The sequence below is a fragment of the Ornithorhynchus anatinus genome, chromosome 4, assembly GCF_004115215.2.
Source record: "Ornithorhynchus anatinus isolate Pmale09 chromosome 4, mOrnAna1.pri.v4, whole genome shotgun sequence".
NCBI lineage: Eukaryota > Metazoa > Chordata > Mammalia > Monotremata > Ornithorhynchidae > Ornithorhynchus > Ornithorhynchus anatinus.
In genome coordinates, this window is record NC_041731.1 from 7,741,472 (window position 1) to 7,760,899 (window position 19,428).

The 19,428-nt window shown below is 48.4% G+C and overlaps 1 protein-coding gene across 3 annotated transcripts in view; it reads left to right on the forward strand.

Moving 5' to 3' along the window:
- Positions 1 to 19,428, forward strand: part of ARHGAP39 (Rho GTPase activating protein 39) — a 278,167-nt gene that overhangs the window by 88,426 nt on the left and 170,313 nt on the right. For all 3 annotated transcript variants that reach the window (XM_029062655.2, XM_039911686.1, XM_029062658.2), the window contains exon 3: positions 8,571 to 9,008. In XM_029062655.2, the coding sequence (XP_028918488.1) occupies positions 8,571 to 9,008 (438 nt within the window). The remainder of the gene's footprint in view (positions 1 to 8,570; positions 9,009 to 19,428) is intronic.

Below are 19,428 nucleotides of genomic sequence, written 5' to 3' on the forward strand. Positions count from 1 at the left end.
CATGAGTTCGAATCCCGGCTCTGCTGCTTGTCAGCTCTGTGACTGTGGGCAAGTCACTTCTCTGTGCCTCAGTTACCTCATCTGTAAAATGGGGATTAACTGTGAGCCTCACATGGGTCAACCTGATTACCCTGTATCTACCCCAGCGCTTAGAACAGTGCTCGGCACATAGTAAGCCCTTAACAAATACCAAAATTATTATTATTATTATTAATCCCGGCTCTGCCACTTGGGTTGTGTGACCTTAGTCAAGTCTCTTAACCTCTCTGGGCCTCAGTTCCCTCGTCTGTAAAATGGGGATTAAGACTGTGAGACCCATGTGGGACAGGGACTGTATCCAACCTAATCAACTTGTATCTACCCCAGTGCTTAAAACAGTGCTTGGCTCATATTAAACCCTTAACAAATGCCATTATTCATTTTTTTCATTGCGCGTTTACTGTGTGCAGAGCAGTGAATTAAGTGCTTGGGAGAGTACGATAGAATAATGAAACAGGCACATTCCCTGCCCACAACGAGCTTACAGTCCAGAGAACTGTAGTTGCCCTTCGGCAGCACCTGTTTACGGGCCTAGATCACTTTCGCCCTCGGACAGTTTCCCCGGCTCGTGTACGGTCGGTTTCGTTGAAAGAAATACGCTGAAAGCATTGATCCTTTGTTCAGGAAAGATGCCCATCTGATCCGATTAATAGCACCGGTAAATTAAAAGGAAGGTGAGAGACCCCGGGGCCCGCTGGACTCTGTATGGGACCCGGAGCCAGGCACTCCCTCCAAGCCATGGTTTTTATCTCCACCCCTGATGACCTGGGTGAGATGATAGTTCATTCATTCAGTAGTATTTATTGAGCGCTTACTATGTGCAGAGCACTGTACTAAGCGCTTGGAATGTACAATTCGGCAACAGAGAGAGACGATCCCTGCCCATTGACGGGCTCCCAGTCTAATCGGGGGAGACAGACACAAACAGTAGCAATAAATAGAATCAAGGGGATGTACACCTCATTAACAAAATAAATAGGGTAATGAAAATATATACAAATGAGCAAATAAGCACAGTGCTGAGGGGAAGGGAGAGGGGGAGGAGCAGAGGGAAAGGGGGGAAAGGGAGCTTAGCTGAGGATATTGACCTCATATGGATCCTGAAAGAATGCCTCAAGACCAGCTAAATAATGGTGGCGTTGTAGTACTGAGAAAATAAGCATCCCGTGAAAACCAAACAAAGAGTTATGGGAAGGGCGGCGTACAGTCGGCTTTGGGCCCGACCGGCCTGATTCAACAGGCTCAGGGCCCACCGTAGCCCGCAGGATGAACCCGATCCACAGGATGAACCCGATCCAGACGGGTCTGTGGAATCTGAAATCGGTCTTCCCAGAGCAGGAGAACTCTTGACACAGTGAAAGGTAAGACTCCTCAGGTCTGTAGGTTCCCGATGGCCCATTATAATAGTAATCGTGGTATCTCTTCGGCACCGACTCTGTGCCAAGTACCACACTATACCCTGGGGTAGCTGGAAGCTAATCAGGTGACATCATCCCAGTCCAGAACGAGTCTCCGGTGCGATGAATGCATGGTGGTTTTCATTGGGAACCCTTTAGAATAGTCCCATTTCTTTGTCTTATTTCAAATACCCTATTCTCGGGAAGGACGAGGGAGAAAAAGCGAGGCTACACAGAACATTTCACATCAGTTGCAAGTTCTGAACTAATGAGGCTTAACCGAGAATAGAATACGATGAGTTAATCCGCCCGGGAATGGGCTACGCACCCGAGGGTGGTCAAAGTCAGGCCAGACCCCTTAGGTAGCTCGGATTCTTGGCCTGACTAGCGTGTGGGTCCATCGTAGAGCGAACTGAACATTCATAGTTGTGAGCGCCTTGGGTTCGACCGGACCCTGACTGGCCTGTGATATACGGTGACATTGATTCGACTCGATTCATTTCAACATTTGTGTTGCGCCCCTTTAACTCGGGTGTGTCAGGATGGACTGCACTTTAAAAGAGCTGCAAATGATAAATTCTTTGCTTTCAAATACGGCTTGGTTCATGATTATTAAATAGACCAAAGGGAACTAAAATCGCGTACAGAACTATTTTTATAGAGATACGATCTGCAGTCAGTTCAGTCAGTGGTCATAGTCAGTCAGTCATATTTATTGAGCGCTTACTATGGGCAGAGCACTGTACTAAGTGCTTGGAAAGTACAATATGACAACAGATAGAGACAGTCCCTACCCAACAATCTAGAAGGGGGGAGACAATAAACAAAACAAGGAGACAGGAATCAGTAGCATCAAAATAGATTTATAGCCAGATACACATCTAATAAAATAAATAGAATAATAAATATGCACACATATACACAAGTGCTGTGGGGCGGGGAATTTATTGAGTGCTAATTGTGTGCAGAGTACTGTAGTAACCACTTAGGGGAGTAGAATCCAAAGGGCTTGGTAGATAGGATCCCTACCCTCAAAGAGTGTACAGTCTAATGCGGAAGATGGTCGCAGATATTCCAGATAAGGGGATAGGGATATGTCCATAAGTGCCGTGAGGCTCGGGGAGGAGTGAGTATCCAAGTGATTAAGGGACCCAAGTACATAGGTGATGGAGAAGCAGCGTGGCTCAGTGGAAAGAGCCCGGGCTTGGGAGTCAGAGGTCACGGGTTCGAATCCCCGCTCTACCACTTGTCAGCTGTGTGACTGTGGGCAAGTCACTTCACTTCTCTGTGCCTCAGTTACCTCATCTGTAAAATGGGGATTAACTGTGAGCCTCACGTGGGACAACCTGATGACCCCGTATCTACCCCAGCACTTAGATTAGTGCTCTGCACGCAGTAAGCGCTTAAATGCCAACATTATTATTATTATTATTGTTATTAGAAAGGTCAGTGAAAGAGTGTTTCAGTCTTCGTCCCAATGAGGGGCAGCTACCAATAAGACTCTCCAAACGCCGGGCAACACTTGGACGGGAAGACGGATCAGAGCAAAAAGATCTAGTTTTGCCATTTTATAATTCCACGGTGCGGCTGGCCTGGAACACTCTTCGTACTTCTGGTCACCACATTTTAGGAAGGACATCAGTAGAGCGGGCGAGAGCACAGGGAGAGGCAAGCTAGACGATCGGAGGAACGGAGAAGCTCTCGTCTATGAAGGGAGGTGGGACCGATGAGGATCTCTCAGTTGGTAAAGGTGAAGGCCGAGAAGGGGACGGGATCGGAGTCGGGCAGAAATCGGGAGGAGTGTTGACGGGGTTTTCGTTGGAATCATCAAATCCCGCCACAGTGGGACAAGGGATCACGCCGGGATGGGCCAGGTGCAACACAAAAGACGACTCACGCAAAATGCAGACGCACACCAACCTGGGACTTCCCGGGTACAGACCTGTCCATTTAGTTACAGACATCCGCCCAGATGTGCGGGGGCCGGGGGCATGTGGAGACCTGCACTGACACCCACATTTATACCCTCGTGTGTGTGTGTGTACACATATATATGCACACAAAGCCTTTTCTATAGACAGACGCCCACACAGACTGATTCACGGAGACGCACTCGGAATCACAAACTCACCTTAAGGGTCCAGACTGGGAGTTCGCCATTCCATTGCCATTCTCCCGAATTTCTGGTTCCGGTGCCTGGAATTGTAGGCAGAGCAGCCCCCGGAAACTTGGGGAACGACAGAGACCCCTCAAGCGGGAATGCCTGCGCCACGCCATTTTCCTTTTTATTCCCTGCCGCTGCCGGCTGTCTTAGGGAGTAAAGTCCACCTCACAGTGCCCTACACGTGGCTTGGGCATTGCGGTGTTGACCTGCCTGCCTTAACCTATGGATCCCTAGGGCCGTTTTTTAAATTCCGAAGCCATAATTGTGAAGTCCCAAGATTCCAGGGAAGGGGCTTATCCCTGCCCTCAACTGGGCTGAGAGATTAACAGTACTGGTATCTAAGTGCTTGCTAAGTGCCAAGCACTCTAATAAGCATTGGGGCAGATACGAGATTATCAAGTCTGATGCAATCCCCCCGGCCCTCGTGGCGCTCACAACTGAAGTAGGAGGGAAAACGAGCATTGAATCCCCGTTTTCCTCATCTGAGGCCCAGTGAACTGGCTTGTCAGTGGTCACACAGCAGGCAAGTGGCAGAGCCAGGGTTAGAACCCAGGTCCTGTGTTTCCAGGCCCGTGCTCTTTCCTCTACGACACGTGACCTCTCTAAGTTGGGCGACCCGGGGATTGGGAATGATGTCTTTTCATTGGCACGTTTATGGAGCGCTTACTGATGTTAGACAGGTTGCCCTTTCTAAACGCAGCTCTTCCTTTGGGTGTGAGGATTGTGTGTATAGAGGGGTAGTTGCCAGCTAGATGAGTTTTACTGTCTAATGGGTTGCTGACCATTTATTTTGCCGCTTCCGTCTTTACTTAATCAATCACTGGTATTTATCAAATGCCGTGGTGTAGAGTACTATGCTAAGCGGTTGGGAGAGTACAGTACAACAGAGTTGGTAGACGCATTCGTTCCTTGTCCACAAGGAGCTTAATCCGGGGATTCTCTTCAGTTTTTCCATCTGAGGGCTTCCCAAAGCTTGAGAACTTGTTTTCTCCTTTCGGCTTGCTGTGCTCTCTTGCCTTCTCTTTATCATGCCTCTTCTCTATGCAAGTTTTGGACTGCTCAATCAATCACTGGTATTTGTTGAAGGCTCACTTCTTCTCTCCCTGTTTGTCACAACCCCCTGCTGTTTCCTCGTTCTTTCGGTGCTTGCGATTTTTCCTTTATTTCTCCCTGAGGATCCTTCCCTGCAGCGGCCGCCATTATCAACTGAGAGGACAGAACCCGATTTATCTCCACACGTCACCCCTCAGAAATTCTAAAGTAAATACAATATGGTGCCGGAAGTAACCTGCTTTCTCTTTTCCCCAGTCGGCGCTCTAAGAATTTTGCCCTTATTCTCTGCCTTAAGTATGACAGACAGTCTGGCAAATGGTTTGAACGTAAATTCTCATCTCTGGAAGGGAAAAATGAGAAGCAGATTAGTGTGATTAATTAACGCTGACCCTCCTGATGTTGGGGATTGAAGCTCTTCCTTTTTAAACTTGCAGTTTGGGGTCAGAGTCTGGGAGAATCCAGCTGCATATATAGGTGATGGTAAGCTCACTGCGGGCAAGGGATGTATCTGTTTATTGTTGAATTGTACTCTCCCAAGCGCTTAGTACAGAGCTCCGCACACAGTAAGCGCTCAATAAATGCTACTGAATGAATAAAATACCCACACACACCTCTAAGCAGCATATACTCCCCACTCAGCTATCCTTAACGATCGACAATCTGCTGCGTCGTTCCTGAGGGCAGATTTTACTCGTACACGCGGCTGAGGCTGAAAAAGAAACCAAAAACGAAGCTTAGCAATAACGGCAGCTTTCCACACTGCGCACACGTTTTTTATTACGGTATCTGTTAAGCACTTACTCTGTACCAGGTACTGTACTTAACGCCGGGCCAGATACGAGGCTATCGGGTTGATCGCAGTCCACGTTCAGCGTGGGGCTCACGGTCTTAATCCCCATTTTACAGATGAAGTAACTGAGCCGCAAAGAGGCGACGTTCCCCAAGTCACACAGCACCTGGAGGAGCCAGGATTAGAACCCAGGTCCTTCTGACTGCCAAGACCCCGCTCTATCCACTAGGCCGTGCTGCTTCTCTAATGCACAGGAGCGCGGACCTCTGCTGGAGGTCTTAGATTGGCTATTCGTAGCACCTGGCGCAGTTTTTCATTCTTGACCGCGTACTATACTTTTCCCCAAACCTGTGCTTTAAGAGAGACTTCTGTCCCGAAAAAAGCCACGCCTTTCGATCTTGTGCCATTATCATCGTCCAACAGTCCCCTGCCTCGGTTGAAGTCACGTGCTTTGGAATTTTATTGGCGACGTGGTGGGGAGCTGACAGCAGGGACACCCATAGCGGTGGGGTGACGTTCTGATTTTTCACCCCCGTATCCTAGGAGTGAGGCTGGGAAGGCCCGTGTCCTATCATTTAGGAAGAATGTTTGTTTCATGGTTATCCCGATTTTGTTTTAAATTGACCTACGGTCTTGTAGTTTTCTGTTCTAGTTTGACATTTAAGAGGTCAGGGAGGGCCCAGACTTAGGGTGGGAAGGCCCAGAATCAGGGAGGCAGGTCAAGAGGCCTCTAATTTCTTGATATGAGAAGGAATGTTTCATGGCTATCTCCATTTTGTTTTAAATTGACCAACGGTCTTGTAGGTTTCTATTCCAGTTCGACATTTCAGCGGTCAGGGAAGGCCCAGATTTAGGGTGGGAAGGCCCAGAATCGGGATGGCAAGTCAAGAGACCTCCGATTTCTTGATATGAACTAGGTTTCATGATCTCTCTGGGCCCTTGAGCGCTGAGAAGGAGAGTCACATGTGTACTCAAGGTGTTATTAGAAGAGTAATTATTTCTACCTTCCCTCTCAGGAATGACATGGAGGAGACTGGGCTAATGTCTGCCGGGTGCTTGAAGCCTCACCGAAGAAAGGACCTAAGTAACTTTAAAGCCTTCCTTTGTAAAGTGTAAAGGTTTCTAAAGTGCTTTGAGATCGACAGATGAAAAAGGGTAGTTTAGTAATCACCTTTCAAAAGGCGTCCTCATCTTTATAAGGCAATTATGGTTCTTTCAAGAGGAGGCAAGCTGAGATTAGTCAATTTCTCTTGGCCCGAAGCTCTTTACACTTGCTACTGGTTCCTGACAGGAGATTGATGAAGCCGTTTGATCTCCGGCCATTTCTCCCGTGCAGCTGGTTTGATCTCCAAGGCCCAGCTGCCTGGGAGGGTTATTTTGGCAGCTGCTGGTTGCCGATTGTTCACCACTTAAGGCCCATCAGGTGGAAGGAGACAGGCCAATCGGAAAATGGCCCAGTGCGGTACGGGTTTCCGAACAAGAGACACGGCAGCGACAGCAAAACTTCTAAGAGCTCAGGGTGACACAGTGAGGGGTTGTGGGTTGGAGCTGATTTGGGTAGGGTGAAGATAAGGTCTGTAGCCGGCAGTGTTGCTAGTACTTACCTTTCAAAATATTAAATTATCCTTGAGTTAAAAAAAAGAAATCTCCCCTGAGCCGACAGGGTCAAATGCTGAAGAATAAACCACTCTAAAGTGCTATTTTCCTAACCGTCACCCAGAGGAGATCATTCATTTCCTTCCTGTCGTGTAGTCGAAACCGGAGTTATTCTCAGTGCTTTATAGGCCCTCTCTTCCAATACCGGTGCCTCCGATGAAAAGCAGGAAAGTTCGATTTCATTGACCCAGGAGAGACCATTTGGATTCCAGATTGCCCTCCTGGGGAAGTGACCGGTTCCCTGGGCCAAATTCTCTGTCAGCCCGGAACCTAAGTAGCGGGCCACGGCGAGCACTCGTTTTCCTCCAAGAATTATGGATTGATAGTCTAGAAGACTTCCGAGTTGCAAAGCTGCGTTTGCGGAGAAAACTTGGGAAAATTTAATAATAATAATAATGTTGGTATTTGTTAAGCGCTTACTATGTGCAGAGCACTGTTCTAAGCGCTGGGGTAGGTACAGCATCATCAGGTCGTCCCACAGGAGGCTCACAGTCTTAATCCCCATTTTACAGATGAGGGAACTGAGGCACAGAGAAGTGAAGTGACTCGCCCACAGTCACACAGCTGACAAGTGGCAGAGCCGGGATTCGAACCCATGACCTCTGACTCCCACCCCGGGCTCTTTCCACTGAGCCTCGCTGCTTCTCTTTAGGAAACATCTCTTCAGTGCTTACTGCGCATCAGCGTGTATCAGCGTGGCCTAAGGGGATGGAACAAGGGTCTGGGAGTCAGTTCTAATCTCGACCCCACCATGTGCCTGCTGTGTGACCTTGGGCAAGCCACGTCACTTCTCTGTGTCTCAGTTACTTCGTCCGTAAAATGAGGATTGAGACCGTGAGCCCCATGGGGGACAGGGACTGTGTCCAACCCGATTTGCTTTTAATCCACCCCAGCGCTCAGTACAGTCCCTGGCACGTAGTAAGTTCTGAACAAATAGCACAATTGTTATTAAGCCTGGGGTAGACGCAGATTGACCAAGGTGGATACACATGGGGCTCACAGTCTAAGTAAAAGGGAGAGTAGGGATTCGATCCTCATTTAGCAGATGAGACGACAGAGGCTCAGAGAGGTTGTGACTCGCTGTAGGTCACACAGCAGACCGGTGGCGGAGCCGGAGCTGGGATTTAAAACCCAGGTTCTCTGACTCCCGGGCCCTTACTCTTTCCACTAGGGCCCGCTGCTTCTGTGAATAATATAGCCTAGGTTTCCTATAACGCGGGGGTCGCTTTCTTGCAGGATCCCTGTTAAGGAAACTAACATTGTAATGCTCATCGGGTCCAATTCTGGGCGCACGGGCCCAACCGTTTCTCTTTCCTTTGCGGCACCGTGCGAGCGAACGGGATCGCGTCGCCGGAGGAACGTCCCCTAACCCGCCCTTCGACGGAACTGGAGCGTACCTCGACTCCTCTGACGACAAGCCGGTCGCTGTCGCGCGTACTGATTGTTCTCCTCTCTGCCATTCCCCTTGCAGGCTGGAATGGGTAGAGATCATAGAGCCCCGGACGAGGGAACGCATGTACGCCAACCTGATCACCGGGGAGTGCGTCTGGGACCCTCCTGCCGGGGTGAGGATAAAACGCACCAGTGAGAACCAGTGGTGGGAACTCTTCGACCCCAACACGTCTCGTTTCTATTATTACAACGCCACCACCCAGAGGACCGTGTGGCACCGGCCGCAGAACTGCGACATCATCCCGCTGGCCAAGCTGCAGACCCTGAAGCAGAACACCGAATCCCCCAGGGCCTCGACGGAAAACAGCCCCGGACGCAGTAGCAACGTCAGCCGGGAGGGAAGCACCAGCTCCTCCCTGGAGCAAGAGCTAGAAGGCAGCGAAAAGGCCCAGGAGCCGCAGGCGAGAGTCAACCGCCAGTCCGTGCAGTTCGGACCCACGAAAGAAGAAGCGGAGAGGTAAGGGCCGGGGCGAATGGGGCCGACAGCCCCCGAGGGGCTGGTTGCGGGTCGCCGTCGGACTGCGCTTTTCTTCCAGAGCCCGTTCCTGCCCGTCCAGAGGCGGATCTGTGGCCGAACTAACGTGGGGGCCGGGGGAGGACCGAAGCAGCGCGGCGTCGCGGAGAGAGCCCGGGCCTGGGAGTCAGGAGGTGGTGGGTTCTAATCCCGGCTCCACTCCTTGTCTGCTGGGTGACCCTGGGCAAGTTACTTTCCGTGCCTCAGTAACCTCTTCTGTAAAATGGGGATTGAGACTGTGAGCCCCACATGGGACAGGGACGGTGTCCGGCCCGATTTGCTTGCATCCACTGCAGCGCTTAGTACAGTGCCTGGCACATAGTAAGCGCTTAACAAATGCCATAATTATTATTATTATTATTGACTACTCATATGGTTTTCCCAGCGGATTTTCTTTCCTCCATTTGGCAAGTGATGCCCGGACGATGTAAATGGAAAGAGGAGTTTGTCCCCTTTTCTTTCCGTGCCTCTATCCGTCTTTCCTTACTCTGGACCTTTTTCTGTGGTATTTGTTAGATGCTTACTATATGCCAGACACTGTACTAAACGCTGGGGTAGTTACAAGGCAATGAAGTTGGATACGGTCCAGGTCCCACCTGGGGGTCACAGTCTCGATCCCCATTTTACAGATGAGGGAACTGAGGTACAGAGAAGTGAAGCGACTCAACCAAGGTCACACATCTGACAAGCGGCAGAGCCGGGATTAGAACTCAGGTCCTTCCGACTCGCCGGCCCGGGCTCTATCCGTTAGGCTGCGCTGCTTCCAGATTCCCTTCACATCCTACTGTTTTTTCTTTTCTGTGCAGAAGATAAGGGAAAGTAGTCTGGGGAAAAAGAAGAGGCAAAACAGTCAGTCAGGGCTCAGGTGCTGCATTCTGTATTGAACGTTTAGCTTGTTTCCATGGGTGAGCTGTAGCAAGTTTCAGAGCGTATTTTCTTTGGTCTTCCCCGTCTATAACCCCTGGTTCACCGGGGATGCTAGAGTTAATTAATAATAATGTTGGTATTTGTTAAGCACTTACTATGTGCTGAGCACTGTTCTAAGCACTGGGGTAGATACAGAATAATGAGGTTGTCCCACGTGAGGCTCACAGTCAATCCCCATTTTACAGATGAGGGAACCGAGGCCCAGAGAAGTGAAGTGACTTGCCCAAAGTCACACAGCTGACCAGCGGCGGAGCGGAATTAGAACCCGTGACCTCTGACTCCTAAGCCCGGGCTCTTACCACTGAGCCACGCTGCTTCTAGTGTATTTAAAATACCTTGAAGATGAAAAGCTCGAAAGACTTCCTTGTACTGGGGTGACCAATCAGGCACCTCATCCAAAAAACCATCGGCAAGTTTGCCCGAGGAAGAATCGCGGGACCGGACTGACAGCATCTTCAGTACTGCTGACTTACTAATGACAGCATTTATTAAAATGCTGTGGTGGCTACAGTAATTCAGATCGGAGGATCTCTGTCTCTCGTGAGGTCCACAGTCTGAGAGAGCGAGAGAGCAAGTTTCATCAACATTTTACAGATGAGGAAACTGAGGAACAGAGAGATCGAGCAGCTTGCCCAAGGTCACAGAGTTGGTTCTAGAACCCACATATCGGATAGAGAAGCAGCGTGGCTCAGTGGAAAGAGCCCGGGCTTGGGAGTCCGAGGTCATGGGTTCGAATGCCGACTCTGCCACTTGTCAGCTGCGTGACTGTGGGCAAGTCACTTCACTTCTCTGGGCTTCACTAACCTCATCTGTAAAATGGGGATTAACTGGGAGCCTCACTTGGGACAACCTGATCACCTTGTATCTACCCCAGCGCTTAGAACAGTGCTCTGCACATAGTAAGCGCTTAACAAATACCAACATTATTATATTTATTATTTCCAGATTGGAGTTGGGGTTTGAGTCGGGAGGGATGTTGTCCGACGGAGTGGAGCAGAAGGGAATTTCAGGATGGGGGTGGGATGATGCGAGTGGTCGAGGGGGGCAGTAGAATTAAGTGTAGGGGAGGGTGAGGAATTTCACTTGGGCGGACCCCCAGGGCCCAAGCTAGCTGCAGGGGCAAGAGGTCAGCCAGTCGGGGCAGAGCCTTGGACCTGGTGGTCAAAAGCTTCAGTCAGAAGCGTTGCCAGCTATCTGGGGAGGGAAACGATATCGACCCACCGGCGTTAGAGGAAGATGATTCGGATGCTGAGTGCAAGGTGGATGCGGGGGACGGGAAGAGAGGGATTAAAATGACATTGTCTACGAGGCCGCTGCAGTAGTCAAGGTGGGAGGTGACGAGATCTTGAAGAAAGCCGTGAGAGGAGAGAAATCGGAGGAATCGTGAATTATTACAGGAGGAAAAAATAATCACGTGTCAATGACAGATTGGATGTGGGGTGGGTAAAGAAAGGATATTTCTATAAAACAGATTTCTTTAGAGAATGAAGACGATTTTCCGGCATGAATGCTGGAGGCCGAAGCAGGTAACGGTGGGCCCCCTGACTTTCCCAAACCAGTTTCGGGAATCTCAGTTTGTGCCCGTGCAAACACCACCAGCCACAAACTAACAGCACTCATCCAGGTTTGCAGTCATCGTGCCTACCAATTCTGTTGTATTGTTCTCTCCCAAGCACTTAGTACAGTGCTCTGCACACAGTAAGCATTCAGTAAATACCCTTGATTGATTTAGAGCATAGGTCAGGCCTTTCAAATCAATAAACTGCCCCGATTTCCTCTGGCACCCGATCATTCCTCCATTTGCCATTCCCTCCGTTCAGAATTTTTCATTTCACGTGTCAAGATCATCAACAGAAGAAGTTTTTGAACCTGGGGTTTGTTTTATACTTTTCTGGGTATCACAGTCTTTTCCTAAAATGACTGCAAGACTCTGCTCCTTAGGTTGTTGAACCAGCCCTGTAAGTTCCTATTCCCTCTTACTCTTTTCCTAACTCCTAATGGCTCTGGCCACCACGATTCATTCGGTAAATCTATCAGTGGTGCAGGGAACTGTACTAAACACTCGGGAGTGTACGATATGGCCGAGTTAGTGGACACTCTCCTTGTCCACAAGGGTCCCGCGTGAACTACTGAGGACTCCAGAGACCGCCCCCCCCCCCCGGAATTCCTGAAAAAAGGATTTGTAATTTATTGAAGTGGCTGAGATTGTACTGGATGTGGCCGTAGAGAGGTTCATTAGATCATTAGGTTGTAAATTCGCCCCACTTTTCATCACCCCCTTTTAAAAAGGATGTTAAACTGGGGAGACTTCAGAGAAAATCGAGAAAAACGATCAAAGAGGTGGGTAATGAGTAATATGAGAAAGCACTTTCTCATATCGGTAATATGAGAAAGTGGGAGACCGTAGCTTAGTTGAGTCTCATACTTTGTTCATATATCCCTCAAGTTCACCCAATAGATACTCAATAATTGCTGCTGTTACTAGCATGTAAGTTCTTATGTTCTAAAAGGGGAGACTACAAATCCGAGAAAGAAATCAGAGGGGAGATCAAGATCAAATGAAGATCTGAAGTACCAAAAAAAAAGGCCATACGGTGACCCTTTTTCTTTTTTTCTTTCACCCTTGTCTAGCTAATCTTTCCGCATCTGTGTTAAATGTATAAATAAGGGATGAGGAGAAAGCCTGACTAGGCACAGCTATATTGGGCAAAGGATCCTAGCTGAGCAGAAACTGCATAGGTTTCATTCATTCATTCTTATTGATTGAGTGTCTACCTTGTGCAGAGCTCTCTGTACGAGGCACAAGGGGAGTAGTATACATTAAAAAGAAAAGCCTGCCCCGGACAAGGTTGGAGCCAGCAGTGCAACGTGGTGATTAACGTAGCCAACGTGAAACTGAAGTGTGGTCACAGGCGTCTGAAATGGAGGCGTTGTGAAGGAATCCTGCTAAACTGGTCAGACTCTTGTTAGAACACTGGCCCCACTTTTCATCACCACCCTTTAAAAGGGATGTTAAACTGGGGAGAGGTCAGAGAAAATGGAGAAAAGTGATTAAAGAGACGCTTAATGGGTTATATGAGGAATTGGGAGGTAGTAGCCTAGAGAAGACCAAGGGGAGTCTTAAAAAAGTGCAAGATTTTATGGGAGGGTCCTGACCAAGAGCAACTAACTGTGACCACTGAGGAGTAATCAGGAGGGAAGTGACTTAATTCAAAGCAGGCAAGATTTTGGTTAGGCTTTAAGGAACTCCTGACTCTCAGGGTAATAAAACCTACCACAGAGGTCATGGAGTCTCCATCCCGGGGGGCCTTGAAGAGAAAAATACGCAACCCATCTGTTCTCCGTCGTTTAGGACCAAGAGGCTGAACCGGATGATCTCAGAGGGCTCTTCCAGCTCTGGGAGAAACAAGCAAAAATTATGCAATTTCATCTGAATGAGGTTAATGTAGTGATAGATGGGTTTTTGATGACTTGTTGGAATAATAGTAAATAATACATATAGTAATAATATAATAGTATAGTAATGGTATAGTAATATCTCCTATAACTTGATTTCAAAAGACACCGATTTTCTTGGAGTAATTTGTCCCAATAAGACAAGCTAGGGGAAAAAAATATCAAGGAGGTATGAATTTGGGGAAAAGTATCTTGCATCTGTAGAGATAATTTCAGTTATCTCCTTTAACTCTGTACAGCAGGTAGGAATTATTCTCCCAATTTGACAGATGAAGGAACTGGGCCAGAGAGATGCCGAGTGTCTTGCCTGAGATCACCCAGTGGCACCACGCAGATGAGAAGTCTTTCCACTTCCCCATGATGACTCAGAAGAGGGAAATAAAGAACCAGTCACCTTTTGGGAAAATAATTTAACGTGAGCGAGAGCTCCTGTAATATTCAGGTTGACTTTGTTCTCATCGATTGAAGTTTTATGGCCAGTGAAACCTGAAGTACAAGTGGAGGGTAATGATTCCGGCTAAGGGGAATGGTAAAGGGTGATCCCAATGCACTCAAAGAGCTGACCTGGGCCTTTTTTGCTGCCCGCCCCCGAACTAATTCTTCTGGCCTAATTAAAAACACATCTCCTCCAAGAGGCCTTCCCCGACTAAGCCTTCATTTCCCTCTTCTCCCACTCCCTCCCAAGGGAAAGAGGTAATGAGGTGAGGAAAGGGATCAAGAAAAAGAACAGGGAAGAGAAGGCAGTAAGATGCCCCCAATTTGTCCTCTCCCATAAGTGCTGTAATTGAATAGAAAAGATCCTGAACTATCTGAGACCCCAAGAACGAAGAGTAGGGAGGACAGCCATTAATAATAATAATTGTGATATTTGTGAAGAGTTTACTACGTACCAGGCCCTGTTCTAAGCACTGGGGTGGATACAAGCAAATTGGGTGGGACACAGTCCCTGCCCCAAGCGGGGCTCACAGTCTCGTTCCCCATTTTAGAGATGAGATCGCTGAGGCCCAGAGAAGTGAAGTGACTTGCCCGAGGTCACACAGCCGACGAGTGGAGGAATCAGAATTAGAACCCACGGCCTTCTGACTCCCGGGCCCATGCTCTAGCCGCTACGCCGTGCTACTTCCTGTGCCATTACTCGGGGCCACCCGTTTTCCTGTCATCATCAGAGAAAGACTCCTGGGATAGACGGGCCGTCGGTCCGACCCGGTAACGACATCCGTTGCTTGAGGTCTTAAGTACAAGCCCTTGGGATTCAGGAGAAGCGATTTTCCGAGAGCATCCCCTTTAGCGTGATGTATGCTCTAACCGGCCTCCGCTCCGGAGATGGAGCACAAAACCTGGAATCTTTTCCTCTCCGGTCTCTGTGGCCTTCAGCAACGTGTCATGGATGAGAGCAGTTTTTGTGCCGCCTGAATCGGGTGGCCTTTTCTGTCGTCTAGCGAGTCGCCATTACCGCTGGCTAGGAGCACCTCCCTTTGCAGCCTGTGAAGAGTTAACGAGCCTCGGAAGCAGCCGGCTCAATCTCTAGTGCAGATGGTGTTTAGTTTTTTCCGGGCAACAGCATGTGTATGTTCAGAACCCTTCGGAGAGCTGAGAAAAGTTCCTTTTTTATTGCAACTGATCTCTGGAGCCTTCTCTTTGTTAGAGTGGGCTTTCCTGGTGCTTTGTTCTGCTGACAGAAGGCCAGGGAGTGCAGGTTGTTAGCCACCAGAGCCACCAGATCGCTGCATTCTTATGCTGTCACCCAAAGGGCTGGAGCTCAAGGTCTCTCGTGAAAGGACCGGGTTTGAAAAGCCAAGAGACCTTCTCTGGGATCAATCGATTGAAGTGACGCCCAAGGATGATCTATCCAGGCCTCCTCCCCTCCGTAATTTGCATTTTAAACCTGGCCCCGACTAATCCCGGGAAATCCATCATTTAAAATAAAAGAAAGCAGGAAAGCATAAATTCATGCTTGTGGTAATAGGCTCTCTGCATTGATTCCTGAGCTGCTTTTGGAGACGTGATTCATGAATTGCTAAGAGCTGATGCGTAATTCCCATCTCAGTTGGGGGAAATAAGAGGAAGCAAACTTTTCAGATTCCCTGACTGTGGAAATCCATTTGGCAGCCGGTCACTTGATAGCCTGGTAAGGCAAGGGAGATTTGGTTTCTAGAGAAACCCGTGTCCCGTTCCAGCCGCGTGGTTATATGGGATCTCGGGATGGTGATGCCTTCAGGAGTTCTCTGGCTTTTGGCTTGTGAAGAAATCTATTCATGTTTCATTTTAAAAAATCCCTGTAGACTGCATTTTTAATTTCTTTTACTAGTTCTAAATCTGGTTTTAAATTCTGCTCCCTTCAGAAATTTATGGAAATTCATATCAGAAAATCTGTCAGATCTGATTTATGCATCCTTTTTATAACAGTTTTCACTGTTGTCTCTAATCCACTTCAAAACTTCTCAAGAAGCGTGGCTCCTCTGGACCCACAAGACTGATGTGCTGAAGGGACAGCAACATAGAAAATTCCACAAAGGCCTCCTTATGCTCCCCAAAGACCTGTCTCATTGACAGAAGATTAGTACTCTTGTCAGGATCCTGAGGCCATCTAGAGTCTCCCACTTGGGCGACCAGAGACTCTCTTTCTGACACTGCTGAGACCTGCCATGCCGGGGGTCTACAGAGCTCGCTGGACCACCTGCCTAGCGTCCTTAGGGCCAGGAGCTGCAACGTCTTCGGCCCTGAGTGCCGGAAGGAGGCTGGGGTGGCTCAGTGCCCTGGCAGGTCTTACCGAGCAGACAAGAGGAGAAGGAAGAAAGAAAAGAAAGGGTAGGCCAAGAGGTGGGAGTGAAAAAAGAAAAACCAGTTCATCTGTAAGGAGACCAGTGGCCACCAGACTCTGTTCCACTGGCTATTTATTGGTGCCGACGCTACGAACTACCTCCAGTCCACTTCCAGAGCGCGCTGGCCTGTTTATTGTAACTAACGCGATCATTGACTTCATTGTGAGGCTCATCTTTATCACTGCCCTATCAAAGTTGATAGTAGTAACAGACTGTCTTGGAATAAGGGTCGCCTGCCTCCTGAAGGGTATTCAGAACGTGCTTACTCTTTTGTCTTTCAACAGCCTGAGTAGTGAGCTCACTGTGGGCGGGGAATGCATCTGTTTATTTTTATATTGTACTCTCCCAAGCGCTTAGTACGGTGATCCGCACACTGTAAGTACTCAGTAAATACGACTGAGTGATTGAATTGAAGTAGCGGGCTGGCCGTTGTTCAGAATTTTCCCGAATTCATAAAGCGAGCCTGTGGCATTCTCCAGCAGATGACGGTGCTTTTACTAGTCGGTGTTAGGGACACTGACTTGCCCCTCTGGGGAAAGTAAGGGTTATAGATGGGAGGGAATAGGATGTATTTCTTCAGTGACTTTGTTTAGTCTGTGGTATTTGCTGTTTTATTTATGCACCCAGTTCAAAGAAACAAGGATGGTCGTCTTGCAAAGCCCCGCAGAAAACAAATTCGCACTGTAGCACTTCTCAGTTCCAATGCTGGGCTCATAACTCATAATTATGTTGGTATTTGTTAAGCGCTTACTATGTGCAGAGCACTGTTCTAAGCGCAGGGGGAGATACAGGGTAATCAGGTTGTCCCTCCTGAGGCTCACAGTCCTCATCCCCATTTTACAGATGAGGTAATTGAAGCACAGAGAAGTGAAGTGACTTGCCCACAGTCACACAGCTGACAAATGGCAGAGCCGGGATTCAAACCCCTGACCTCTGACTCCCAAGCCCGGGCTCTTTCCACTGAGCCACGCTGCTTCTCTTGAGCACGAGCTGTGTTTTCTGACCCTGTGGCCTGCTGCATCCCAAAAGGCTTATGTTGTTGGTCAAATATTCCCAATAGAACAATATTCTAGTCAAAACCCATGGTGAAAACCCACATTAGGGAGGAACTGCACTGTGTTCTTCCAGATTTTATGGAATAAATGACAGGCAGTGGAGAATAGACCAGTTCGCTGTCTTCTATTTCTTGAAGATAGTAATTACGATGGCTTGTTAGAAGCCTTATGGCGTCTCCATTCAGTGAGGAAAAGCCAGTCTTGGGGTTCGAAGCGTGAAGTTCCCATCATTCAGGAGTCGCATCAGATCTGAATAACATCGCATTTTTCCGTGGCTTTGACTGAGGTAGTTTCTTCCTCACAAGCTCGAGGTAAGTCCATGTCTCCACATTCTGGCTAGCTGCTTTGTGAGGACTCGTGTCTGCTAGAGGTACTTTTGATGTGTAGTTGTTCGTTTGAAGAGCTTGCAGAATGTGCTGGTGCAGTCAGTTCACCCTGCCTAGCAGCCAGCTGTTGGGCATGTCGTGCCTCTCCGACGATCCTGGGCCCCGAATTTCACCACAGCGAATGGGGCTTCTGGTGAGGAATGTGTAGAAAGTGATTTTGGACTTCCGGAAAACCGGGACTTCCGAGAGAGCATCCTGAGATACCAGTCCATAAGTCAGTCTTTCCTTTATCCCATCATACAGTTCCTCTAGACTGTAAACTTGCCCCTCTAGACTGTAAGCCCGTTATGGGCAGGGAACGTGTCTACCAACTCTGTTATAGTGTATCCTCCCAAGTGCTTAGTACATTGCTCAGTAAATATGATTGATCGATTAGGCTCAGTCCCTGGAGTTCAGGGATGCAAGAAGCAGCAGGATAAAATCAATTATCCAGCTCTGTTTATAGAGCACTTTACTAAGGGCTTGGGAGAGTATAGGATAACAATATAATAGACACATTCCCTGCCCACAGTGAGCTTACAGACTAGAGGGGGAGATAGTCATTAAAATTAAAAAAAATTGCAAATATATACATAAGTGCTGTGGGGCTGGAAGGGGAATGAATAAAGGAAACAAGTCAGGGTGACCCAGGGAGTGGAAGAAAAGGAAAAGAGGGCTTAGGCAGGAAGGCCTCTTGGAGGAGATGGGCCTTCAAAAGGCTTTGAAGGGGACGGAGAATAATCGTCTGTTGGATATGAAGAGGGAGGGCGTTCCAGGCCAGGGGTAGGATGTGGGAGGTCGGCAGTGAGATTCATTCAATTCATTCAATAGTATTTATTGAGCGCTTACTATGTGCAGAGCACTGTACTAAGCGCTTGGGATGAACAAGTCGGCAACAGATAGAGACAGTCCCTGCCGTTTGACGGGCTTACGAGGTTGAGTTACAGTGAGTAAGGTGGCATTAGAGGAGTGAAGTGTGCAGGTTGGGCAAGGTGATTGAGAGCGTCAAAGCCGGTGGAAAGGAGTTTTCTCTTCGCCGCGGCAATGGATGGGCAACCACTGGAGGTTCTTGAGGAGTGGGGAATCCTGGACTGAATGTTTTTGAAGAAAAATGATCTGACACCAGAGTGAAGTGTGGACTGGAGTGGGAAGAGCAGGAGGCTGGAAGGTCAGCAAGGAGGCTGATGGAGTAATCGAAGCGGGATAGGATAAGTGCTTGGGAGGAGTTAAACATATTAAGCATATATCCCAAGCTCTTTCCTCCAGAAAGCCTCCCGGGATACTCAGCTGGCGACTCTTGAAATGGGTAATGCCTAGCCTTCTGCTGCAGATAAGCTAGAGTAGTCTGATTGCTGGGAAATTGAAAAGTGGGTTTTGAGTCTGGAGATGGAGTTTGCAGAAGACTAAATTGCCATGGCATGAGGGTGGTGGCCATCCCTGCTGATACCTCAATGGGATAGTTGCTCAGAAAGAAGCTTTTTCTCTATCAGGGATTAAAAGCATTATTTTGGCAATGTTTTTGTTGTCCTGTCTTTCCCATTATCCCGAATCCATACCGCATGCTAGCTAGTGTTATGTGCTTGATCCTTAATGCGTTTCAGCCCCTAACCAGCGCTCTTAACGAACAAAAGAAGTAGGCCCAGTTCAACACTGATGTGTACATTGGTCACTGTTATTTGAACCACTCCAAAACTTAAACCACCTTAACACCATCCCCACTGCTGAGCCCCTTTCCCGT